The following is a 24,017-nucleotide window of genomic DNA, read 5'->3' as shown; positions in this document are numbered from 1 at the left end:
TGTATTTACCAACCAGTTCTTTATGCAGAATTGTTTAAGAATTAAATGAAGATACCTTCATGTGTATTTTTCACTCAGATTTACATGAAGGGCAAAAACATAGAAATATCACATGATCATTTTGTTGGTACCGGGTAATTGTAGTCAGTAATTTTTGGTGGTCTTGTTCACTGCAACATAAAATCACTATTAGGTTTCTAAAGCTTATATGGCATTTCAAAACATTGAATTTAACACAAATAATTGTTATTAACACACCGAGGGTAATCGTGTGATAGTCAAGATGGCGAGGTCCATGCTGAGGCAGGTTTTTTCACTGTTTATTTTACCCTTTATCACTTGTTATCTCCACGCTTTTTGAAAAGCGTGGAGATATTGTGGTAATCTCCGCTGTCCGTCCATCTGTCCTGGGCCCGTATTCACCAAACAATTCTTAGACTTAAGTCTAAGAATAAAGAAAATTCTTTAAATTAGAATATTCAAGAATTTCTTTAATTTTGAGTCAAACTCTGCAGTAAACATCTCTATCTATATTATTCTTCATATAGAACATTTTGTTAATGACATAATCACCAGTGGAGGCCTGTATATATTCAAACACTTAACACATTTTTCTTGGTTCTAAGGTTATTCTTTATTCTTAAGTCTAAAAATCATATGGTGAATACGGGCCCAGGCCATTATCTCCTCCTACACTATAAGCACTAGAACCTGGAAACTTACACACATGGTAGATATGAGCATATGTGCGACCTTGCACTATTTGGAATTTTGATCTGACCCCTGGGTCAAAAGTTATGGGGTTGGGGTGGGGCAAGGTCAGATATTTTCACTCATTTTTAGCTCCACTGGCCAGAGGCCAGCGGGGCTTATGTCATCGTCCTGTGTCCGTCGTGCGTGCGTCCATGCGTGCGTGCGTGCTATAAATTTTCCTTAAAACATCTTCTTCTCCTAAACTACTGGTCCAATTGTGATGAAATTTCACAGGAATGTTCCTGGGGTGAACCTCTTTCACATTTGTTCAAATTATGCCCCTGGGGTCAAATTTGACCCTGCCCCGTGGGTCACAAAAATGAAAATTTGCTTATACATGTATAAGGCCTATTTTGTGAAAACTTTCAAAATCTTCTCGTCCATAATCATTGGGCCTAGGGCTATCAAATTTGGTATGTAGAGACATCTAATAGTCATCTACCAAATTTCATCAAATTATGCCTCTGGGGTCAAATTTGACCCTGCCCCGGGGGTCACAAAATTGAACATATGCTTATATAAGGCCTATTTTGTGAAAACTTTCAAAATCTTCTTGTCTGTAACCATTGGGCCTAGGGCTATCAAATTTGGTATGTAGAGACATCTAATAGTCCTCTACCAAATTTCTTCAAATTATGCTCCTGGGGTCAAATTTGACCCTGCCCCGGGGGTCACAAAATTGAACATATGCTTACCGGTATATAAGGCCTATTTTGTGAAAACTTTCAAAATCTTCTCGTCCATAACCATTGGGCCTAGGGCTATCAAATTTGGTATGTAGAGACATCAAATATTCCTCTACCAAATTTCTTCAAATTATGCCCCTGGGGTCAAATTTGACCCTTCCCCGGGGTCACAAAATTGAACAGCTGCTTATATAAGGCCTATTTTGTGAAAACTTTCAAAATCTTCTCGTCCATAACCATTGGGCCTAGGTCTATCAAATTTGGTATGTAGAGACATCTAATAGTCCTCTACCAAATTTCTTCAAATTATGCCCCTGGGGTCAAATTAGACCCTGCCCCGGGGGTCACAAAATTGAACAGTCCAACCCCTCTTAAGCAGCCAGTCAAGGGAAACGGCCAAATTGGCTGCTTAAGCGGGATGGCCTTGTAAGAGGGGGTCGGGTCATAGGGAGTCTGGAGTTGATGAATGCATGGCCAACTGTTCAATTGTTGTATAAACAAAATGGTAAATATGTGTACATATACTAAACAATGTATAGACTTAAAATAATTGTATTTCTTCCTTTCTAAAATCAGCTAAAAAAAAAAAAATTCATTCAAAAAAATAATATTCATCTTTCTAATCATCATCAATATCATCATCATCATCATCAGAATCAAGTCAATGAAAAAGAATCATTCTCACGATTCATTGTTTACACAATGTGCGTTGTATGGTCCCAATGCACTTAAGATGGGAACAGTTGTTAATCAGTTATGCGAGAATATCTCCCTTGTCACTATCAATCGATAATTTTATTGGTTTATTGCAGTTTTATGGCTTTGTAATACCTACTGCACGAATTGGTCCCGACAGTGATCTCCTCCACGATAAAATCGTGGCCAGTTACTTAAGAGACTGATTATAGCAACCGGGTGTAATCCTCCTGGCAATCGTTCTTTTCATGCATAAATTATAAAAACATTTGTTTGCCGCGTAAAGGGTTTTATCAAAATTAATATATTGAAATAATTGTAAATATAAAAACAAATATTAATGCTTTATTTAATTCTCAAATAAGAATACCGTAATAATTTGTAATCCAAAACACACTCCCGATTGTTTTATGTTAACGAGACGTTTAAACATTTTAGCATCAAAAAGTCCTCATATATTTCCTTTGTCCCAACAAAAGCGCATGAAAATTATGCACCAATGTACAATGTCACGTGAAAAGCGTGCGTGTATTGATTTTTATGTCCCCCACTATAGTAGTGGGGGACATATTGTTTTTGCCCTGTTGGTTGGTCTGTTGGTCTGTTGGTTGGTCTGTTGGTTGGTCTGTTTGCGCCAACTTTAACATTTTGCAATAACTTTTGCTATATTGAATATAGCAACTTGATATTTGGCATGCATGTGTATCTCATGGAGCTGCATATTTTGAGTGGTGAAAGGTCAAGGTCAAGGTCATCCTTCAAGGTCAGAGGTCAAATATATGTGGCCCAAATCACTTATTTTATAAATACTTTTGCAATATTGAAGATAGCAACTTGATATTTGGCATGCATGTGTATCTCATGGAGCTGCACATTTTGAGTGGTGAAAGGTCAAGGTCAAGGTCATCCTTCAAGGTCAGAGGTCAAATATATGTGGCCCAAATCACTTATTTTATAAATACTTTTGCAATATTGAAGATAGCAACTTGATATTTGGCATGCATGTGCATCTCATGGAGCTGCACATTTTGAGTGGTGAAAGGTCAAGGTCAAGGTCATCCTTCAAGGTCAGAGGTCAAATATATGTGGCCCAAATCGCTTATTTTATGGATACTTTTGCAATATTGAAGATAGCAACTTGATATTTGGCATGCATGTGTATCTCATGGAGCTGCACATTTTGAGTGGTGAAAGGTCAATGTCATCGTTCACAAGGTCAAGGTCATCCTTCAAGGTCAAACGTCATATAGGGGGACATTGTGTTTCACAAACGCATCTTGTTTGATAAAAACTTTGTAGCACAGAGAACATGTAGATCAGTTGATTTCGGCTAAAAGTTTCGTTGTTCTTTTTAACTTTTAATTGGCCGATAATTGTCATAATGTGTGCTTGAAATAGTATGATTCAACAACTACAAATAATAAATTATAAATTAATTATCTCTTTTCCAGTAATAATAGGTGATATTCCCACATGCGTAAACAAAAAGAACGGTCGCATATTGCTTTTAACCCGATAATCCGCCGCTAATTAATTGCAATTTGCAAACTTGCTGTCAAAATGTTTATCACACAACACGCTTCAGTACTACAGAGCCTAAACCGCAGACTGGAAATAAGTATCGATTTTATCGCCGTTGCGTCGGTGTAATTTTGCCAATGAATATGACTGACTTACTCGCACGAGACCACTCATATGGGGGAAACTTAACATTTGGGATGCAAAATAGCTGGCCGCTGGCCGGAGAAACGGGGTTACCGCTTAAGAGTGGTGAATTATATAGTGTTTATCGACGGTCGCGGCACACACCGGCCGCCTACACAGGGCGACCGGCGATGAGGGGTGACCGGAAGTAGGGGTTGGACTGTATGCTTATATAAGGCCTATTTTGTGAAAACTTTCAAAATCGTCTCGTCCGTAACCATTGGGCTTAGGGCTATCAAATTTGGTATGTAGAGACATCTAATAGTCCTCTACCAAATTTTTTCAAATTATGCCCCTGGGGTGAAATTTGACCCTGCCCCGTTGGTCACAAAATTGAACATATGCTTATATAAGGCCTATTTTGTGAAAACTTTCAAAATCTCCTCATTCATAACCATTGGGCCTAGGGCTATCAAATTTGGTATGTAGAGACATCTAATAGTCCGCTACCAAATTTCTTCAAATTATGCCCCTGGGGTCAAATTTTACCCTGCCCCGGGGGTCACAAAATTGAACATATGCTTATATAAAGCCTATTTTGTGAAAACTTTCAAAATCTTCTTGTCCATAACCATTGGGCCTAGGTCTATCAAATTTGGTATGTAAAGACATCTAATAGTCCTCTACCAAATTTCTTCAAATTATGCCCCTGGGGTTAAATTTTACCCTTCCCGGGGGTCACAAAATTGAACATATGATTATATAAGGCCTATTTTGTGAAAACTTTCAAAATCTTCTCATCCATAACCATTGGGCCTAGGACTATCAAATTTGGTATGTAGAGACATCTTATAGTCCTCTACCAAATTTCTTCAAATTATGCCCCTGGGGTCAAATTTGACCCTACCCTGGGGGTCACAAAATTGAACATATGCTTATTAAGGCCTATTTTGTGAAAACTTTCAAAATCTTCTCGTCCATAACCATTGGGCCTAGGGCTATCAAATTTGGTATGTAGAGACATCTTATAGTCCTCTACCAAATTTCTTCAAATTTTGCCCCTTGGGTCAAATTTGACCCTGCCCCGGGGGTCACAAAATTGAACATATGCTTATATAAGGCCTATTTTGTTAAAACTTTCAAAATCTTTTCGTCCATAACCATTGGGCCTAGGTCTATCAAATTTGGTATATAGAGACATCTAATAGTCCTCTACCAAATTTCTTCTAATTATGCCCCTGGGGTCGAATTTGACCCTGCCCCGGGGGTCACAAATTGGACATATGCTTATACAAGACCTATTTTGTGAAAACTTTCAAAATCTCCCGTCCATAACCATTGGGCCAAGGGCTATCAAATTTGGTATGTAGAGACATCTAATAGTCCTCTACCAAATTTCTTCAAATTATGCCCCTGGGGTCAAATTTGACCCTGCCCCGGGGTAACAAAATTGAACATCTGCTTATAAAAGGCCTATTTTGTGAAAACTTTCAAAACCTTCTCGTCCATAACCATTGGGCCTAGGGCTAATAAATTTAGTATGTAGAGTCATCTTATAGTCCTCTACCAAATTTCTTCAAATTATGTCCCTGGGGTCAAATTTGACCCTGCCCCGGGGTCACAAAATTGATCATATGCTTATATAGGGTTTATTTTGTGAAAACTTATCAAATCTTTCTGTCCATAACCTTTGGGCCTAGGGCTACAAAATTTGGTATGTAGTGACATCTTTTAGTCCTCTACCAAGTTTTTTCAAATTATGCCCCTGGGGTCAAGTTATACCCTGCCCCGAGGGTCACAAAATTGAACATATGCTTATATAAGGCCTATTTTGTGAAAACTTAAAATATTCTTGTCCATAACTGTATGGCATAGGACTACCAAATTTGGTATGTAGTGAAATGTAATAGTTCTCTTCTTAGTTTGTTCAAATTATGCTCCTGGGTTCAAATTTGAAACAGCCCCGGGGTCACAAAATTGAATATATGCTTATGAAGGTCTTATTTTTTGAAAACTTTCAAAATCTTCTTATCCATAAACATTGGGGGTAGGGCTACCAAATTTGGTATGTAGTGACATCTTATAGTCCTCTACCAAGTTTGTTCAAATTATGCCCCTGGGGTCAAATTTGACCCTGCCCCGAGGGTCACAAAATTGAACATATGCTTATAAAAGGCCTATTGTGGGAAAATTTCAAAAATCTTCTTTTCCATAATTGTATGGCATAGGGCTACCAAATTTGGTATGTAGTGACATGTAATAGTTCTTTTCTTAGTTTTTTCAAATTATGTCCTTGGGGTCAAATTTGAAACTGCCCCCGGGGTCACAAAATTGAATATATGCTTATAAAGGGCTTATTTTGTGAAAACTTAAAAAACTTCTTTTCCATAACCATTGTGTCTAGGGCTACCAAATTTGGTATGTAGTGACATCTAATAGTTCTCTACCAAGTTTGTTCAAATTATGCCCCTAGGGTTAAATTTGACCCTGCCCCGAGGGTCACAAAATTGAACATACGCTTATATAAGGCCTATTTTGTGAAAACTTTAAAAATCTTCTTGTCCATAAACATTGGGCCTAGGGCTACCAAATTTGGTATGTAGTGAAATCTTATAGTTCTGTACCAAGTTTGTTCAAATTATGCCCCTGGGGTCAAATTTGACCCTGCCCCGGGGGATCAAAAAAATGGAACATACATGTATGCTTATATAAGGCCTATTTTGTGAAAACTTAAAAAATCTTTCTGTCCATAACAATCCAGCCTAGGGCTATCAAATTTGGTATGTAATGACATCTTATAGTCCTCTACCAAATTTGTTCAAATTTTATCCCTGGGGTCAAATTTGAACCTGCCCAGGGGGGGGGGGGGTCACAAAATTCAACATATGCTTATATATTGCCTATTTTGTGAAAACTTAAAAAATCTTTCTGTCCATAACCATCCAGCCTAGGGCTATCAAATTTGGTATGTAGTGACATCTTATAGTCCTCTACCAAATTTGTTCAAATTTTATCCCTGGGGTCAGATTTGAACCTGCCCAGGGGGGGGTCACAAAATTGAACATATGCTTATATATTGCCTATTTTGTGAAAACTTAAAAAAAAATCTTGTCCATAACCATTAGGCCTAGGGCTACACAATTTGGTATCTAGTGACATTGTTTAGTCCTTCACTTAGTTTGTTCAAATTATGCCCCAGGATTCAAATTTGACCCTGCCCTGGGGGCCACAAAATCGATTATATGCTTATATAGTGCCTATTTTGTGAAAACTTTAAAAATTCTCTTGTCCTTTACCATAACGCATAGGGCTACCAAATTTGGTATGTAGTGACATCTAACAGTTCTCTACAAAGTTTGTTCAAATTATGCCCCTGGGGTCAAATTTGACCCTGCCCGGGGGGTCACAAAACTGAACATACGCTTATATGGGGCCTATTTGTGAAAATTAAAAATCTTCTTGTCCATAACCATTTGTCCTAGGGCTACCAAATTTGGTATGTAGTGACATCTAATAAATCTCTACCAAATTTGTTCAAATAATGCCTCTGGGGTCAACTTTTACCCTGCCCTGGGGGGTCACAAAATTGAATAAACACTTATAAAGCGCCTATTTTGTGAAATCTTTAAAAATCTTCTTGTTGAAAACCATTCAGACTATGGCTACCAAATTTGGTATGCAGTAACATCTTATAGTCCTCTACCAAGTTTGTTCAAATTATGCCCTTTGGGTCAGATTTGACCCTGACCCGCGGGTCACAAAATTGAACATTATATAGGCTTATATCTTGCTTATTTTGTGAAAACTTTTAAAATATTATTGTCCTTTAAACTCTAGGACCTAGGGCTACCATATTTTGTACGTACATGTAGTGAGATATAGTAGTCCTGTACAAAGTTTGCTCAAATTATGCCCCTGGGGTTAAATTTGACCAAGCCCAAGGGTCACAAAAGTGTACATGTGCTTAAATAGGGCCTATATTTAAGTATTTGCACAAGCAGAGAATTTTTGTTTCAGCCTTTTTTCAGCAGTGGAGCGATACAGGGCCATCATGGCCCTCTTGTTTTATGTTATTTTACATTAACTTCTTCATTTCTACACCGATTTACTTCACATTGATACTGAACATCTCTAATGACAATACGGTCAATCTCAACTATGCATGGCCCCATTACAAACCCTGGGCGCCCCCTGGGTAAAATATGCGGCGTGGGGATACGCGTCGGCCTCTGCCGCGCCATTTCTAGTATTAATTTTTTTTTTATGCTGCTCACTTTCCAGCCATATCAGCAAGAAAAGTAACAAGCTTTTATTTAGCATTAATATTCTCTATATCTCGACTTTACTTGCTGCAATATTTCTTAGTGGGATGACCTTATTACAGCTCCACTAAGAAAATTTGCGGGGAGTAAAGTTGAGATATACAGAAATTTTAATATGAAATTAACTCTAATCACCTTTTTACTGATATGGCGGGAAAGTGAGCGTCATTAGAAAATTAAACAAAAGTTATTCAGGGTATAAAATGGCGAAAAAATAACTGTCTCTGCATGGACGTCAACATCAAGTGATTACCAGCTCTGTAACATATCATGTTCAATCTAAGTTGCACACATTCTGTGATTGTTTTAAAAAATGTATTTGAAACATTTGTATACCCCATTTATTTAACTTTTTATATGGGTGTTTTTTATGTCACCTGGTATAGCCTGCAAAATTGTCCTGATACTTGTGAACTTTTGCAGCATAAATTACGCTCTTGAATTATTTCATATATTTGTATTTGGTATTTTTCCTAGCACAATTTTTACCATTACAAATATTCAACTATATAACATGGTGGTACTATTAAATCAATAAATAACTTTGTCAACTTGTACTGAAACTAATTATATGTATTAATTGTAACTTTGATATACTTATACATTAACGGCAATGTCAGGTTAGAACTGTTGAGCTAATTGACAGTAGCAAAGTGTTCCATATTCAAATCAATATTATCCTTTGGCAATCAACTTGTAATAACATAATAATGCATCAGCTTTATGTGCTCTCTACAGCTAGTAATTAATAAACAATTTGAAACATCTGTTTTCATATGATATGTCGGTAGTTCTGGGAAAATGGGCCTTAAAGCATGTGCGTAAAGTGTCATCGCTTATCTGCCAAAACTGGATTGTTGCTAAGGACTGCTTTAGTGAAAATAATACAAAATTGTTAAGTGTCCTTATTGGCCTGTGCAGACTTCACAGGCTAAAGTGGGACAATACTTTATGCAGATGCCATTAAAACCAGTTTTCTTATAACGCATATCACATGTTGTAGTGATGACACCCCCAGCCCTATCAGATGAAGAATCTGCTGCCAAGCAACAGCAAGCATCTGATGTTGTCATGGAAACACAGCCCCTTTCAGTTGCCATTGCAACTAACGAGGAAGCATCATCCAACCAGGGTGTTAGTCTTGGACGCCAGTATAGCTGGGACACAGGTCCAGTTGGACGCCAGTATAGCTGGGACACAGGTCCAGTTGATAAACCATGGCAAAAAGGTTTATCTTGTTTTCAATTAATATTAATTTTGTTCTTTGGAAAGAAATTGTTTCATATGTCAATCAGATGGTATTTCTTAAAGTTCAATGATTTGAAGTGATCACAGTACTTGAGTAGGTCACTTACCAAGGTCTATAACTCTGACCTGGAATCTAAGAATATCAAATCCCTTTTTGTACATAGGAATTTGATGAAGGTAAACATACAACATCTCCATATCAATGTTTTTACCGCAGGTTTTGATCTCAAACTTTACACATGTGTTCAGGGTCATTGAGTGAGGTCATTGACCAAGTTCCAGAACTCTTACCTGCAATTAAGCAGAATCAGGCCCCTTTGTGTTCTTAGAAAATTCAAGTAAATGGTTGCATGCAACTATTTTATATCCCTCTATCTATTACAGATATTGAAATAAAACTTTTCAAATGTGAACAGGGTCTTTATGAATATTCTTTTACCAGCTTTTTGGTGGATTATGCCTCCTTTTATACGTACCGGTATACAGTAAGGTATTGAGGCTTAAATTTTAGCAGAATTATGCAATTTTTTGTGCTTTGAACTTCAATTAGGGTCAGAGGTTAAATATTTAGTATGCAACATTGTATAGGGGTTATGTTGTAAGTTTGTTCATAGCGCGTGTCTGGGGTAAAAACTGGCCATACTTTAGGGTCGCATGATTTATATTAAGTAAAAAAAACTAATAAGTTTGTTACATTCATGACTCTGGAGTCATATTTGGCCACAACTGGCCATTCAGGTCTAGGTCACTGTTAATACAAAAAGAAAAAAATACTGAACAGTTTTACTTTTCTAAGAAGTATGATGCTAGAATTTGGTGTGTATTTACAATACAAAAAGAGTTAGCTTGGGATTTTTGGTCAAACAATTACGAGTGAAAGTGGAGGTGTCTGTTTCTAAAAATAGGCAAACAGTTTTGGCTCTTGATCCAGTTTTTGATGGAGATTGTGCGATAACATGTGTGTATTGATGATGCTTATTTGCAGACCATGCTTTGGATTGCACAGGTATTTTCTCAAAGTTAAAACGTAAAATTGGTAACACGATTATTTTCTTTGTGGTATAGCTATGTTGTAATTAAAAGTTTGAGGTTTAATTTTGCATTTAATTTCCTAAGTAATCATTTCCGATATTCATTATGTCAGGTGAATGACTGACTGACTGAAAATTTACATAGTACCATCAAAGGGTCTTATACAGCTCTAAAACTATATTTCCTTATTTTCCTACTGTAGGTGGAGCTGATGACGGGACTGAAGGTCAAGCAGGGGACAGAAAAGGGGTCATTCAGACGATCAAAAGCACAATCTGGCAGGGATCTGGGGCCTTTCAGCTGCAGTCTCCCTTGTAAGTTGTTATGGATCTGAATTCTATGTGCCTGATATGGGAAAATTTGGCTTAATTCATGTGCGTAAAGCTTTATCCCATATTAGCCAGTGCAGTCTGCCTCTACTGGTTTTTGTTAAGAAAAGACATTTTTTGAACTACAAATTGCCTACAACGGAAAGTGTCTTCCCTGATTGGTATGTGTGAACTACAAATTGCCTACAACGGGAAGTGTCTTCCCTGATTGGTATGTGTGAACTACAAATTGCCTACAACGGAAAGTGTCTTCCCTGATTGGTATGTGTGAACTACAAATTGCCTACAATGGGAAGTGTCTTCCCTGATTAGTATGTGTGAACTACAAATTGCCTACAACGGAAAGTGTCTTCCCTGATTGGTATGTGTGAACTACAAATTGCCTACAACGGAAAGTGTCTTCCCTGATTGGTATGTGTGAACTACAAATTGCCTACAACGGGAAGTGTCTTCCCTGATTAGTATGTGTGAACTACAAATTGCCTACAACGGAAAGTGTCTTCCCTGATTGGTATGTGTGAACTACAAATTGCCTACAACGGAAAGTGTCTTCCCTGATTGGTATGTGTGAACTACAAATTGCCTACAACGGAAAGTGTCTTCCCTGATTGGTATGTGTGAACTACAAATTGCCTACAACGGGAAGTGTCTTCCCTGATTGGTATGTGTGAACTACAAATTGCCTACAACGGAAAGTGTCTTCCCTGATTGGTATGTGTGAACTACAAATTGCCTACAACGGGAAGTGTCTTCCCTGATTGGTATGTGTGAACTGCCCATTGCCTACAACGGAAAGTGTCTTCCCTGATTGGTATGTGTGAACTACAAATTGCCTACAACGGGAAGTGTCTTCCCTGATTGGTATGTGTGAACTACAAATTGCCTACAACGGAAAGTGTCTTCCCTGATTGGTATGTGTGAACTACAAATTGCCTACAACGGGAAGTGTCTTCCCTGATTGGTATGTGTGAACTACAAATTGCCTACAACGGAAAGTGTCTTCCCTGATTGGTATGTGTGAACTACAAATTGCCTACAACGGAAAGTGTCTTCCCTGATTGGTATGTGTGAACTACAAATTGCCTACAACGGAAAGTGTCTTCCCTGATTGGTATGTGTGAACTACAAATTGCCTACAACGGGAAGTGTCTTCCCTGATTAGTATGTGTGAACTGCCCATTGCCTACAACGGAAAGTGTCTTCCCTGATTAGTATGTGTGAACTGCCCATTGCCTACAACGGAAAGTGTCTTCCCTGATTAGTATGTGTGAACTGCCCATTGCCTACAACGGAAAGTGTCTTCCCTGATTAGTATGTGTGAACTGCCCATTGCCTACAACGGAAAGTGTCTTCCCTGATTGGTATGTGTGAACTACAAATTGCCTACAACGGAAAGTGTCATCCCTGATTAGTATGTGTGAACTGGCCAGGCTAATCTCCGACAACACTTTGCCAACATGCATTCAATCCAATCTTCATAGACCATGGCTCTAGTATGATAACTCTTTTTGGAGTTATTTTAAACAGAATTGTATAATTAAATCTGTTTGAACCGTAGAAAGACAATAAAATCAGGTGGTTCACCTTTTTTTGGCATTCCCTTCTGATTTTGTTTGCTGTTGTCTGGTTGCTCTTTATAAATGCACTGGTATCACTGACAATGCCTTTGTTTTGTTTTCTGATCTTTGTTCTTCATGTTGTCACTGTTGTGAGTGCTTTCATATATGAGCCCTGTCATGCAAAAATGGGTCTTATGCCATATGAGAACTGCATAGCCTCAGACCAGCCAACACAATCATGCAGTCCGGTCAGGAGCTACCCTGCCTGCTGCAAATACACATATGGTGGAATGTGCAGGCTGGTCTGATGCTATGGTTGCCACATATGGTGGAATGTGCAGGATGGTCTGATGCTATGGTTGCCACATATGGTGAAAGACCCATCTTTGCATCCTGCTGCTCATATAATTCAAGAGAGTAGACCTTATCGGGTTTTTGTATGTGAATATTGCAGTGAGTTGAGTACCCACAATGTTCTACCCGCGTGTGAGCAGGTGCCAGTGATTGTGTATGACCATGAACCCAGCTCCATTATAGCCTACTCACTTAGGTAAGGCTGCTTACAATTTTTGGGAAACTAGTTGTCCCCTACCGGTTTCACCGGAGGGGACTTATGGTTTGCGCTCTGTCTGTCAGTCAGTCTGTCAGTCAGTCAGTCAGTCACACTTTTCCGGATCCTGCGATAACTTCAAAAGTTCTTATTATTTTTTCATGAAACTTGAAACATGGCAATATGGACATTATGCCTGTCATTTTATTTGTTCCTACGTCAAAAATTCTTGTTGCTATGGCAACAACAAAAATTCTGACAATGGTGGCATTTCTGACAATGGTGGAGCCGGTAGGGGACTATATTGCTTGGCAATAGTCTTGTTTATAGTAATTTTCTGCATTTTTAGCCTTTGCACTTATAATAGAGTTTTAAAAGAATCAATCATTCATCTAGCTGCATGATCCATTTCATATGAAGTAGGTTATTCCATAGTCTCTGAGGTAGGTGTCTTTTAGTTTGTTCACATTGATCAGAAGCCTAGCTCCAATATTTTAGCTTACTGTTTAAGGTTTTGTCTGTGAGAATAAATTCCATGGTTGTTCTTTATAGTTTGCACTGTTTAATGTCAATTGTTACTAGGACCATGTTACTTTTATATTTTAACAAGAAATTTTGTGTCTTTTTTTAAAAATTAGAACAATACAGTTATACTGTTCTGTCGGTTTATGACAGCAAATCCGCTTTTATATTTGTTCAGACGTGCTGACAATGACACATGACATCATGTTATTATGCTTAGTTATTGGCAATCAGCCTTTGTTTACACTGTGTGCGAACGACTGGGTAGGGTAACGACATTCTTGATTATTTTCCTTGACTGATCTATCTTAGTATTGACTGTAAATAACACACCAACGTTTAAGCACTATAAATGTTGCCTTTTTGAGGATAATAAAAGACAGTCATACAGAAGTTAAGGAAGACACCACTTTAACATTGCCTTGCAAAGAAATGTGTACTTTTGATTGCTTACTTATGTACTTTCAAATTGGAATCATAACACAAAGTTTAAAGTGTCTTTATAAAATTATATACAAAGTGCTCTCAACCATGGGTGCTTATTATCAATCAGACAGTGTATAAACATGTGTCTGGACTTCAGGTTTGGGCACATATAACCTAAAGATAGATTTGTTTTTGTATTTCATGAAACAATTTATAGTGAAAACGCATTGTACATTACATGTACCGGTAGCTCTATTTTAAACCTCTGTGTTTTTCTTGGTTCACAAACATATTTTGTGTACCAGCATGCTTGAATGTTCATGTAACTTGTCTGCTATGATAGGATCCTGGCTCTGTGAAAAGTGGGTTCAAGACATGTGCATCAAGTGTCGTGTTAAATTAGCCTGTGCAGTCCACACAGGCTGATCAGGGACACCCTTTCTGCCTTAACAGGATTTTGCAGACTGCACAGGCTAATTTGGGACGACGCTTTACGCACATGCATTAAGCCCCTATTTCGCAGAGCAAGTCTCTTGTATAAGACTAATGTTGCCTATCATTTTAATTTCTTTCCAGTTGCCGTGACTATCATATGAAACTTGGTGAAATTCAAGCAGCGAAACGGTACATGTAGAATGTCTAAGTTGTAAAAAAAAAATTCTTGATTGCATTCTTTTTTTACAGAATTGATATTTGCATTTTTTTCTCTAACATGTAATTATACAGTCGTGTTTTCTTTAATAACATCTTTATAAGTTAAGCACCATATTATTGTATGTCAAGTTCAAGTGCAATATACTGAAATTAGTTGTGAAATTTACTTAAGGTAATATTATTGGATTAATTGAGGAAACAATTGTTGCGTTTTGCTTAGATAATTTTGTTACCAGTGTTTGAAATGTTGATATAATTTGACAGAAAATCTAGTACTGGTAACTATGTCTTCCACACCCACCCCATAGTTGTAGGAGACATGTTGGTCTTACAGAGCTGTTGCTTATTGGTTGGTCTATCAATTGCATGTGTTAGATTTTGGTAGACATGAATTAGTTTTTTCCAAATACAAAGGTCTAGCCTTCAGTAACCTCTTATATGATTTGTGATTTCAGTACACTGTAAGGCTTTAATTTGATAAAAACAGTTACATATAATCCTTGGTAACAAAAATAAGTACATTTAAGTGGGTGCCATTTTGTTTATTGATCTACGAATTGCCAGTTTTTAAGGTCCTGTTTAGAAAATGTCTGTCCACACTGTAAGAGGTTTCTCTGTTAAATTCTCTTGCAGCAGTGTACAGAATAAATGTCAGCTTGTAAGGGTCATGGCATTGTGGGTATACCTAGTAAACAGGGGCCTGATATATACAGGGGAACACTGCATCACATTTCACAATTATGGTCAAATAAGAGGGTGTTTCTAGGGCTAGGATTCAACTTAGTATTTTCAGAATGTTTGTTTTGTTTCTAGGAGCAGTCACATGAAAGCAGATACCGAAAGCTTGGATAAGTTTCCTTGGGATGAACAGGGGAATACCGGTAGGTTACTTTGCACATATATATGTAGGTTACACTGCACTTTCTGTAAACGTTGACAGGGCTTTTACAGTATGCACCATGTGATATAATAACTTTCTTGAGTTCTGATATGTCTGCAATTATGTAAAGCAATTTAAAAGCAAAAGTTTGTGATGATTCCTCAACAAAGCTGGTTTTCATACCAGGATTTCACACACAAAAATGTCGCATAGTGTATGTGCATCACAATTTGCTTATAGGATCTCTTGAACATCTGTTCATGGCATAGCCTAAATCTGTTTTGTTCACTTGATGCGTACTGAACATCATGGTGATGGAAAGATTTATGTAATTTTTGAGAGTTAAATGATTTGTTTACTGCATATAACATGTTCTATCACTTATTATGTCAGCATTTTTAATTACTGATTTAATATTCGTAATACACTTCAACACCGTTATTTTGAACACCGATAATCCGAAGTCACCGTTATTTCGAAGTATTTTTCTGGTCCGGATTTTGATTCTTGTTTGTTTAATGTAAAATTTCATTGTTAATCCGAACTTCGTTAAACCGAAGAAATCGTTAATTCGAAGTGATTCTGTCGGTCCCAACACTATAATTCGCACCTAATTATCAATCTTTAATCCGAAGTCAAAACTGCAAAATACTGAGCGTAATTTCACACCTTTGTCGTGGCGTGTCAAAAGCCGATAATTATACCTTTGTCGTCTGCGCGAACGCCGGTGTTCAGAGAGACATCGCGTATTATTAAAAAAGGTTAATTCATTTCCGAAAATGTATGCATATGTATGTATGTCTGATAATTTGTGCTATTTGTTTTATTTTATATGGTCTGTAATTAGAGAAAAATAAAAACAAGAAAAAGAATCGTTTTATTCCCCCATTTGTTACGAGTAAAAATATATTGCTATCTGACTAGTTTACGTTTTAAAGTAAGTGTGTAACCGAAACATGCGAATTCCACATTGTTTTATTTTTAAGGAATCAAAGAAGTCTTCTGTCAAATGTTTATTTCGAATTATCGTTAATCCGAAGTTTTTTAAACAGTCCCGACGACATCGAAATAACGTTGTTGAAGTGTATATTATTATACCTAGTCATAACACTTAACTCCGCCCTCAGCTGTCAATCCAAACACTTAACCCTGTCCTCTGCTGTCGATCACAACATTTATCCTGCACCCTGCTGTCAATCATAACATTTAACCCTGCTCTTGGCCATCAATATTAACTCTTACCCTTGCCTTCAGCTGTCAATCATAACATTTAACCCTGCTTTCAGCTGTTACTCATGTACTCCTGCTTAAATATCAATGATTGAGGTTCTAAAAAATTGAATCTGTTCAGCAAATTTGTCAATGGACTGTTGCAACATTGGAATCAATTAATGATTACTTCTAAATCCTTGATCAAACAACATTAATCAAACAGAAAGACAGCAGGGCTCAACATTTACGGTTGTCCGATTGCCACTGGAAAGTAAAAATTTGGTCCGGGCAAGATATTTTTTAATCTAGTTGTCTGCCTGGGCAAGTTAAAAAAACAACAAAGAAAAACGTGTGTTTCTGTGGTTAAATAGTACAAATAATCACGAACAATTTGCCTAATGCACGAATTTACCTCGGCGATTGTTGTTTGCGTAAGTCCAAACTAACTACGCATGGTGCGCATGCATTTCCAAACTTATTTTTAGAAACGCCGTAAATGGCTTGGGATTCCATACATCGGCTTTCAAATGCTATTGTGTTTATCTTTTTTATTACTATTAAGTTACTAATAACATCGTTGGTGTTTTCAGTCACAAGAAAACTACTAAATTTATATAACTATATAAAAACAACAACAAATAGCTTCGGTATATATATATTTCATATTTTGCGACACACATTTTCAACAATCTTTTGCTTTACGTCAATTGACATTTTTGTTACGGTTCACGTGTTGTTTACAGTACTGTTAGCAGACTAGAAAAATTCTAGTTTATTTAGCTTCCCGTTTAGAAGTAACTGTAAGTCTGGAGGACAGAGGCAACGTTGACCTGTGTTTGCTGATGAAGACCTGGAGGAGATTGACTTATTTTTTCATTAATAATCAAACATTGGCACACATCGACATTTAGACTTTAATTAGACTTTAATTGCTGTGATCATTTTGTTAAATGTGCAAAAATGAAAAATAAAGTTTTGTGGTGTATCATTTTGATCTTTATTAAAATATATGAGGTTTACAGTTAATGTGATATTTCATGTTTGGGCAAGTGGCTTTATGTTCAGGGCAAGTAGATTTTCTAAGTACTTGCCCGGCAGGGCAAGTTGGTTTTTGGGTTAATGTTGAGCCCTGGACAGATTTAACCATGTTTTTGCTTTCGTTCACATTCTCACTAACTTTGCTGCCATAAAACCACATTATCAGTACAAGTTAACCCCACATGGCAGCTTTCGCTCATTCACAGCCAAGAGACCGCCAAGTGGCAAGCTGGCCTTTTTCAAGGGCAGTAACCGCGACCTTCATCAGCGTGGGGAGACCACTGTTGATAGCGTGAGATTTCTCAACAGGGCTGACAGCACTTTACTGGAGAGTCCACAAGGTGATCATCTGGAACCATTGTCACCATGTTCCCAAAGCAAAACCATAGTTTTTTTATTTGTTCTTAGTTTGTTTGTGTTTTTTTCCTTCCCTAAGGTCATACCTTACTAAGAAATTGAATAAGAAAAATTCCTGCCTTATATAAATTATTTGATAAATAAGGAGTGTTATCCCGACTCATATTCACAAATCTCCTTTACCTGTTATCACTTGGATACTCGCATTTTTGTTCTTGTGTAGTTCCTTAGAAAATCAAATTAAATTGAAGACCTTTCTTATTAGATTCAAAGCCTAGTTTTCAAGCCTTCATGTCTAATCCTAAGATACTGATAAGCAGCAAACAGCATTAAACCGGTACAGACTGCTAGTTACTTGCAGGCTTCATGTCTAATCCTAAGATACTGATAAGCAGCAAACAGCATTAAACTGGTACAGACTGCTAGTTACTCGCAGGCTTCATGTCTAATCCTAAGATACTGATAAGCAGCAAACAGCATTAAACTGGTACAGACTGCTAGTTACTCGCAGGCTTCATGTCTAATCCTAAGATACTGATAAGCAGCAAACAGCATTAAACTGGTACAGACTGCTAGTTACTCGCAGGCTTCATGTCTAATCCTAAGATACTGATAAGCAGCAAACAGCATTAAACTGGTACAGACTGCTAGTTACTCGCAGGCTTCATGTCTAATCCTAAGATACTGATAAGCAGCAAACAGCATTAAACTGGTACAGACTGCTAGTTACTTGCAGGCTTCATGTCTAATCCTAAGATACTGATAAGCAGCAAACAGCATTAAACTGGTACAGACTGCTAGTTACTCGCAGGCTTCATGTCTAATCCTAAGATACTGATAAGCAGCAAACAGCATTAAACCGGTACAGACTGCTAGTTACTCGCAGGCTTCATGTCTAATCCTAAGATACTGATAAGCAGCAAACAGCATTAAACCGGTACAGACTGCTAGTTACTCGCAGGCTTCATGTCTAATCCTAAGATACTGATAAGCAGCAAACAGCATTAAACCGGTACAGACTGCTAGTTACTCGCAGGCTTCATGTCTAATCCTAAGATACTGATAAGCAGCAAACAGCATTAAACTGGTACAGACTGCTAGTTACTTGCAGGCTTCATGTCTAATCCTAAGATACTGATAAGCAGCAAACAGCATTAAACTGGTACAGACTGCTAGTTACTCGCAGGCTTCATGTCTAATCCTAAGATACTGATAAGCAGCAAACAGCATTAAACCGGTACAGACTGCTAGTTACTCGCAGGCTTCATGTCTAATCCTAAGATACTGATAAGCAGCAAACAGCATTAAACTGGTACAGACTGCTAGTTACTTGCAGGCTTCATGTCTAATCCTAAGATACTGATAAGCAGCAAACAGCATTAAACTGGTACAGACTGCTAGTTACTCGCAGGCTTCATGTCTAATCCTAAGATACTGATAAGCAGCAAACAGCATTAAACTGGTACAGACTGCTAGTTACTCGCAGGCTTCATGTCTAATCCTAAGATACTGATCAGCAGCAAACAGCATTAAACCGGTACAGACTGCTAGTTACTTGCAGGCTTCATGTCTAATCCTAAGATACTGATAAGCAGCAAACAGCATTAAACCGGTACAGACTGCTAGTTACTCGCAGGCTTCATTTCTAATCCTAAGATACTGATAAGCAGCAAACAGCATTAAACTGGTACAGACTGCTAGTTACTCGCAGGCTTCATGTCTAATCCTAAGATACTGATAAGCAGCAAACAGCATTAAACCGGTACAGACTGCTAGTTACTCGCAGGCTTCATTTCTAATCCTAAGATACTGATAAGCAGCAAACAGCATTAAACTGGTACAGACTGCTAGTTACTCGTAGGCTTCATGTCTAATCCTAAGATACTGATAAGCAGCAAACAGCATTAAACCGGTACAGACTGCTAGTTACTCGCAGGCTTCATTTCTAATCCTAAGATACTGATAAGCAGCAAACAGCATTAAACTGGTACAGACTGCTAGTTACTCGTAGGCTTCATGTCTAATCCTAAGATACTGATAAGCAGCAAACAGCATTAAACTGGTACAGACTGCTAGTTACTCGCAGGCTTCATGTCTAATCCTAAGATACTGATAAGCAGCAAACAGCATTAAACTGGTACAGACTGCTAGTTACTTGCAGGCTTCATGTCTAATCCTAAGATACTGATAAGCAGCAAACAGCATTAAACCGGTACAGACTGCTAGTTACTTGCAGGCTTCATGTCTAATCCTAAGATACTGATAAGCAGCAAACAGCATTAAACTGGTACAGACTGCTAGTTACTCGCAGGCTTCATTTCTAATCCTAAGATACTGATAAGCAGCAAACAGCATTAAACCGGTACAGACTGCTAGTTACTCGCAGGCTTCATTTCTAATCCTAAGATACTGATAAGCAGCAAACAGCATTAAACTGGTACAGACTGCTAGTTACTCACAGGCTGTTATGATTTCATACTGGTTGCATGTAGCCATTTTTGCTTTGCTTCTGATCAGAAAAGGGAAGGAAAACTAATGTAAATTCCTTTAAATGTTACTTCCCTATTGGTGTAACCAGAGGAAACTATAGGTTTACCTCCAGTTTGTCAGTAAGTCTGTCTGTCTATACGAATCTGTAGGGAATATGCAGCTTGTGTCGCTTTGTTTAAACAAAAATTGTGGTTTCTAGGAAAAACATAATAAAGTGTATCCTGTGATAAATCAAAACCTACTTAGGCTAGGTTGATTAATCTTGGTATGTTGATAGATAGAAAAGTAAAATCTTGATCCAGTGAAAACTCAATAAGTATGTAAGCTGGATTAATGGAACTTGGTATGTGGATAGAGGGCCATATAGGGAATATACATGTTATTTAAGTTGCATGTTATTTAAGTTTTGTCCATCTGTCCTGCAGTCTCTCCGCCTTTCCGTCCCTCAAAAATATCTGTATTATGTGATAATTAAAAAATAGCTAGGTTGATCTCAGTAAGCGCATAGAAGACCATATAGCAGATATGCATGGTTTTCATCAACGGACAAAGTATGTGGATGCTATGGTTACAGAATAAGAAGAAAACTCAAATCTGGTTCTTAGTACACTTTAAGTTAGGTGTGTTCATATGTCGTTCCACCTGAAAACTGGGAAAACTTAAAAAAATACTTAATCTAAGTCCATAAAACTCGGTATGTTGAATGTGCATGTTATTTCAGGTGTTTTTTTGTTAGGAACTTTTCGCATATGCATGAAGCCCTGTTTTCCAAGATCAAGGCTTTAGTATGATTTTCATGGAGCTTGTCAATGTCACTGTGCAGTAACACTGTTCTCCAAATACAAAGAATATGCCTTCCAGGCTTTGAACTTTAATGTGGACAACACGCCTCATGCAGTAGTCTAAAAATCCATATAACTATGCTTGTGATGGAGACCTTTCCTTGCCATTGATCAAGGCTTATGCATGCTATTGATGACAAGACAAGACAAGACAATTTATTTTGTAAATAAAGGCCACCGGCCCAAAATACAATATACAGACATGTCATATTTAACATGCATGAGTTGTGAATAGTTTTATGTTTAAACTTTTCGCATTAACATATATATAAATAATACAATTTTCTTCAATGTCAGATCATTATTTGTTTTCATCAGATTAATAAAATCTATTTCTTCTCTGTTTCCTGTATACCAAGAAAAAAGGTGAATGTTACGTTCTTCGTGAAATTTAGAACAATAAAAAAATACATGAAATTCGTTTTCAATGACACGTGTGTTTTCTACATTTAGACAATGTATACAATATCGAAGACCATGCTCTATACCAAGATGTCGTCCAGTTTCAATAAGAAACTTGTGGTTGGAACATCTGAACTTTGCAAATGCTTTTCTATAAAAGAATGGTATTTTAATTGAAAGATATTTTTCTGGTTCAAGCAATGATTTATACATTCTATATGTTTCACATCTAGACGAGTCGAATAAACTCCCTGACCATTTTTGCGTGTTACAACAAATAAAGCGATCTTTAAACAGTTGTAAAAATACATCAACATTGCCAACATCTTGATACACCCAGACATAACCAAATCCATAATTAAATAACAGATTTTTTACAGAAGTAGCCCAATTTGTCCTTCCGATTTCATCCTGGCGTTTTAACATATTATAACAATTTTTTAGATATCTATGCAATGGCATATGAATAAGTTTACACCAGTATTTAACACACTTGAAATGATATTCTACACATAATTCTAATCTACCAACCTCCCCTAGGGCCATGCAATTGTTTGTTGACCTATTCAAACCAATAAAATCTTTGCAAAATTGAGCCTGGACTTGTTCTATATTTTCAGAAAGGGTATGACCCCAAATTTCAGCCCCGTATAAAAGGATCGGCTTAACCATTGAATCAAAAAGTTTAAAATACTCTTGAATGTCAAATTTTCCAAAATAGCCTTGGTAACTTTTTATGGCATTAATAGATTTTTTTGCTTGCATTGCCAACTTAGCTTTAGCCTTGGACCAACTTAATTTAGGAGTAAACAGTAGACCCATGTACTTGTACACTGACGTGACATTTACATGCTTTCCATTATAGAACCAATTTTCATATGACCGCAATGGGCCACCATTTCTAAATACAATTATTTCGGTTTTCTTTTCATTAACAGTCATGCCACTCATTCGACAAAAATCAGAAATACTATTTAATTGACGCTGTAGTTCAATAGCCATTTTAGAGCAACTCGCACATCATCGGCAAATAATATACATTGTATATTTGGTATGTCATCCGTAATAAAAATTCCTTGATGACCCTGGTCACGCAGGTAAAGGGATAACTCATTTATGAATAAATTAAAAATGATCGTGCTAGTTACGTCCCCTTGTCTTGTGCCAATGTTACACCTAAAATCAGTGGTAACATTGTTATTTATGACTCGCACGCGACTCCGTAAATTAGAGTACATAGAGACAAGGACATTATAAAGTTTTCCTTTTAAACCTATTTTCTGCATTATGTCAAATAGTTTATGGTGCAATATACCATCATAAGCCCTTTGAAAATCAACGTATAATACATAAAACCTTCCTCCTGGCTTAGTTATATATTTTTGTACCATGCTTTGTAATACGAATATGTTATCAATTGTAGAATAACCTTTCCGAAAACCTGATTGCGACTCATCTAGTTTGCCAAATTCTTCGGCCCAAGTACACAATCGTGAATTAACAATATTTCCAAATATTTTATACATTACATTTATTAAAGAAATACCTCTATAATTTGTCGGTTCCAGTTTAGAACCGCATTTGTGTAAGGGAACAATAATGCTTTCGCTCCACATGTCAGGAAAAACACCTGTATTAAGAATATGATTAAAAAGAGAGCAAAATACTGGACATATAACATTAGCCGTGTTTTTATAAAACTCTGCCCCTATACCATCAAACCCCTGCGCCCTTCCCATTTTTAATTTATTAATACTTCTCATTATTTCTTCTTGTGTGATAGGACTATTTAGAACTAAATCATATTCAGGTAATGCAGCTTCTTCAGAAGTTGCAATCATGAGCATATTTTCTCGATATAATAAGTGATTAAAATAATTTAACCAATCACTTTGTTTGATTTGTTGCTGATAACTACAATGTGAAGCTTTTTTATAATTTGCACTTTTAATTGTTTGCAAAAATAAATTTGGATTACTACGTGCTTGGCATAGCCTATTTCTCATATTGTGTTGGAAAATATCCTTCTTGTTTTTACACATTTCTTTAAAATTTCTTTTTTCGTTTATGTAAATTTGCAAATCCCCCCTTGAGCTTGTGACCCGGAATTTTCTCAAAGCTTTATATTTACAATATTTCAAATTATCACATTCATTATCCCACCATGGTGTATCTTGCCGTTCATAAACGTTACGTTGTTTGGTTCTATTATGGACTTTCATGTTTTCTGCAGCAGTTTTATAAAGTGATACTATTGTTTGAAGAGCCTGGTTCATATCTACAGTAATTTGATGAAAAATGTTGTCTTTGCATAAGTTATACATATTAACAAAAGTCTCAATAAATCTATTCCTAAGCGTATCATTCCATTTAAA

At 37.0% G+C, this 24,017-nt stretch overlaps 1 protein-coding gene across 5 annotated transcripts in view; it reads left to right on the top strand.

The window, feature by feature from the left end:
* Positions 1–24,017, top strand: part of LOC127857552 (1-phosphatidylinositol 3-phosphate 5-kinase-like) — a 128,292-nt gene that overhangs the window by 79,843 nt on the left and 24,432 nt on the right. For 4 of the 5 annotated variants that reach the window (XM_052393986.1, XM_052393990.1, XM_052393988.1 and 1 more), the window contains 6 exons: positions 9,105–9,329; positions 10,584–10,695; positions 12,724–12,819; positions 14,344–14,391; positions 15,235–15,302; positions 17,758–17,892. In XM_052393986.1, coding sequence (XP_052249946.1) covers positions 9,105–9,329; positions 10,584–10,695; positions 12,724–12,819; positions 14,344–14,391; positions 15,235–15,302; positions 17,758–17,892 — 684 coding nt within the window. The remainder of the gene's footprint in view (positions 1–9,104; positions 9,330–10,583; positions 10,696–12,723; positions 12,820–14,343; positions 14,392–15,234; positions 15,303–17,757; positions 17,893–24,017) is intronic. The other variant, XM_052393989.1, reaches the window with a different exon arrangement.

Source organism: Dreissena polymorpha, chromosome 14 (assembly GCF_020536995.1).
Source record: "Dreissena polymorpha isolate Duluth1 chromosome 14, UMN_Dpol_1.0, whole genome shotgun sequence".
Lineage (NCBI taxonomy): Eukaryota > Metazoa > Mollusca > Bivalvia > Myida > Dreissenidae > Dreissena > Dreissena polymorpha.
Note: the sequence above shows the minus strand (reverse complement) of the source record. Positions and strands in the feature narration are given on the sequence as shown.